Source organism: Pogoniulus pusillus, chromosome Z, assembly GCF_015220805.1.
Source record: "Pogoniulus pusillus isolate bPogPus1 chromosome Z, bPogPus1.pri, whole genome shotgun sequence".
NCBI classification, from domain to species: Eukaryota; Metazoa; Chordata; class Aves; order Piciformes; family Lybiidae; genus Pogoniulus; species Pogoniulus pusillus.
In genome coordinates, this window is record NC_087309.1 from 24060037 (window position 1) to 24063842 (window position 3806).

Consider the following 3806-nt stretch of genomic DNA (forward strand, 5'->3'; position numbering starts at 1 on the left):
TACTGGACTTGTTTGAAATATCTGAAGAAAGTTGCAAGATCACCCTCACCGCTGAAGCACCAATCAAGGACAAGGACACAGCGACCTTCATCTAAAGTTAACTTAGAAAAGCAGAACAAAGCACACAAAAATAAGGAACTACTAACCAAAAACAGGATATAGGGGCGTACTAGGGGTGGACTAAAAAATGCGCTAAGCACCCAATTAGCATGTCCATAGCTTGATAATTAGCATAGAATACGCCTGCTTGCTCTCTGCTTGCTCTATATAAACCGTGCTGTAACTCAATAAAGTTGAACCTGCTTTATCAATCATATTGTTTGGACCCTGGCTTGTTCCACTTCAAATGGCCCCCTGAACAGGGACCATGCAGGACCTGATGGCAAAAGGCATTGGGATCTGGAGGAGCAGGACCTGACGGCAAAAGGCATCGGGATCCGGAGGAGCAGGACCTGACGGCAAAAGGCATCGGGATCCGGAGGAGTTGGGACCGGCGATTCGGCAAGCTCTCTTAAAGACGTCCGACACTGGCGAGGCAAAGGCTCCTGGGCAAAAGCGGGAGACGGCTCGACCTCTACGGCAAACGCGTGAGGTGCCCACAACATGAAGACTACCATGGAGAAACAGGTAGCACATGATTTATTAAAACGCTTTTTAGAAAAGCGAAGTGTAGGGCCAGTTAAGGGGCTAGAGGATTTGATAGCATTGGGATATAATTTAGGGGTAATAGAGAAACCGGCTCATGTATTTGACTGGAAAAGATGGAGGGAGATTGGTAACAACTTATGGGAAAGGGTAATAGATGAAGATAAAGTTGCTAAAAAACTTATGAAACCATGGAGGGACATTACTAATGATTTGAAAAAATATCAAATGGAAAAGGATGTTGCCCTACAAGCCCAGAACCAGTTAGATCCTGAGGCTGGAAAAATTATACCAGGAGCAGACTATTGGTCTCCGCCTCCAGGGACCAAAATCCCTGTTAAAACCGATAAAATCCCTGCTAAATCCTCCTGTATTAATTATCCTACTTTACCCTGTCCTGCGCTACCTGACGACAAAGGACCACCACCTCCATTCCCCACTGATGAAATACCAGTCTTGGAGCCTTCGGCTCCTCTGCTCCCGCGAGACCCTCGCTCTTTATGGGCTCCGAGCCCCTGGAGAAGTCCGGAGGTGGAGACCCAAGAATGGCCAATGCCGCCACCTGGTGTCGATGGGGATCCGAGGGGAAAGGCATCAGTACAAACTATAGACTGGAAGGCACTGGGGGAAGAGGCTTTTGCGTCAGGGGATCGTGAGGCAGCACTAGAAATAGTGCAGACCTTCCCTGTGTTTTATGAAACGGGGGTGGATGGTCAGCAGAGAGGGGAACATAAGCCTTTTAATTGGAAAATGCTGCAGACCCTGAGACAAACGGCTAAGGAATCAGGACCGCGAGGGGAACTGACAAAACAGATTCTCGATTACATTTTTTCGGGTTATGTTCTCTGTCCCGAGGATGTGAAGAGAATTATGCGCCTCATTTTGACACCATCTCAACAGATGTTGTGGCAGTCTCAGTGGCAGCAATTAGGCACTAATTCTCAGAACCAGCCTAGGGCTCAGGGAAATCCCCTTCATGGGGTAAGGGTTGATCAGTTGATGGGAACAGGAAATTTTTCTACAATAGCTGCACAGGCAGAATGTGGGGCAGAAATTTTACAGGAAGCAATGAGAACAGCTAAGGAGGCACTGAGTATGATAAAAATAGAGCCAGGACCTCCCACCTATACAACTATTAAACAAGGTCCAAGAGAAGCCTTTTCTGAATTCATAGACAGACTTGCAGCAGCTTTTGAAAATGTAGAAATAGAAGATCGAATGAAAGCACCCTTAATGAGGCAGTGTGCTCTGGACAATTGTAACCCAAAAACCAGGGCAATATTGTCCCAATTACCAATAAACAGTACACTTGAGAATATGTTGGAGAGAATGAGCAGGGTGCCAACAGGAGAACAGGCATTCCTGACAGAAGCAATGGACAGGCTAGGAGAAAAAATGATTAAAGCTCAGGAGAATGTACTGCAGGCTCAGCAACAAGCTTTAGCGGCAGCATTAGCCCCCCTCAGGGAACAGGGAAAGAATAGGGGAGCGAATGCTGCTACCTGTTTTCGCTGTGGAGAAAAAGGGCACATGAGAAGTCAGTGTCAACAGGGAGCGGTGTGGTGTCCTGCTTGCCAGAAGGACAATCATTCTCAGAAAGCCTGCAGACGTTCGGGAAACGGGATGAGGAGCGCCAGCCAGCCCGGCGCTCCAAAACAAATAGCGGCTCCAGCGCAATACAGCCCTCACAACCCTTTCTCCCCAAGCGACGGATCAGCGATCTCCAACCAGCCACCAGCGGGAGCCTCGGCTTGGACTTGGCAACAGCAATAGACTGTACATTAGTGAATACCAATCCCGTGGCAATTCCTACAGGAATCTTTGGTCCCTGCAAAATCAATGATCAACCATGTGGAGCTCTGATATTAGGACGATCATCAACGGCGATAAAAGGACTCTTTGTTTTGCCTGGTATTATTGATGCAGACTCAGAGGGAGAAATTAAAGTCATGCTACACACAAATTTTCCACCAATCCATATTCCACAAGGATCAGTAATTGCTCAAATGGTACCGCTGCCTCAAATGACTGAGGGACTACAGAATTCCTTAATAGAAAGAGGAAAAGGCGGTTTCGGGTCTACAGGCAATCAAGCCATGTTAACCATGAACATGATCTCCCGACCAGAATTAAAAGTGACTGTTGTATGTCAGGGGGAACGAAAGGAATGGAAAGCGCTCTTGGACACAGGGGCTGATATAACTATTTGCAACCTTTCTAATTGGCCTGGTAATTGGCCATTGCTGAAAAAACAACATCAAGTCGAGGGAGTTGGAGGCTCAGTTCAAACCAGCCACAGTGCCCATCCGGTACAAATTTTAATTGACAACCACCAACTTACAGAGGTGGTAACAGTGATGCCTCTACCATCAAATGTATCCATGCTTATTGGAAGGGATGTGCTAAGCCAAATAGGTGCCACCATCACTACAAACCAAGAGGATTTCTAGTGGCGGTCACTGGCTCTTGGACTTTCCCGATCCAGTTAACGTGGTTATCAAATGAACCAGTCTGGATCGACCAGTGGCCGCTGAAAAAGGAAAGTCTGCAAGCAGCCCAGAATCTGGTAAAAGAACAATTAGAGCTTGGACATTTAAAACCTTCTCTTAGCCCCTGGAACACTCCAATTTTTGTTGTAAAAAAGTCATCAGGGAAATATCGTCTATTACACGATCTACGAGCAATTAATGATCAAATGCAAGCGATGGGAGCGACCCAGCCCGGCCTGCCGAACCCTGCTATGTTGCCTGAACATTGGAATTTATTAGTTATAGATCTAAAGGACTGTTTTTTCACTATAGAATTACATCCACAGGACACCATCCGTTTTGCTTTCACACTGCCCTCCCTTAACAGACAGGCGCCGGACCAGAGATATGAATGGACGGTGCTCCCACAAGGCATGAAGAATATTCCTACTCTTTGTCAAATTTTTGTGGACCAAGCCCTAGAACCTCTTAGAGAAAAATGGACTAACGTGATCATTTATCATTACATGGACGATATTCTTTTTTATCAACAATCACCTTTCCAAGAAGAACAGCTCAAAGAGATTGCTGATTCTTTAAAGACCAAAGGCCTCCAAATTTCAGAAGAAAAAATTCAGAAACATGCTCCATGGAAGTACCTGGGATGGAACATAACAGACTCTCAAATTACTG

General features: G+C 46.2%; 1 protein-coding gene across 1 annotated transcript; it reads left to right on the forward strand.

Annotated features, from left to right (window-relative positions):
* Positions 1 to 615: 615 nt before the first annotated feature.
* On the forward strand, positions 616 to 2418 carry LOC135192918 (endogenous retrovirus group K member 113 Gag polyprotein-like). Its single transcript, XM_064176311.1, has one exon. It carries the CDS (start codon positions 616 to 618, stop codon positions 2416 to 2418), a length of 1803 nt encoding a protein of 600 aa, XP_064032381.1.
* The last annotated feature ends 1388 nt before the right edge of the window (positions 2419 to 3806 follow it).

Bases quoted from the DNA above. Each gene is read 5' to 3' on its own strand.
- LOC135192918 (XM_064176311.1), top strand. From the start codon at position 616: ATGGAGAAACAGGTAGCACATGATTTATTAAAACGCTTTTTAGAAAAG.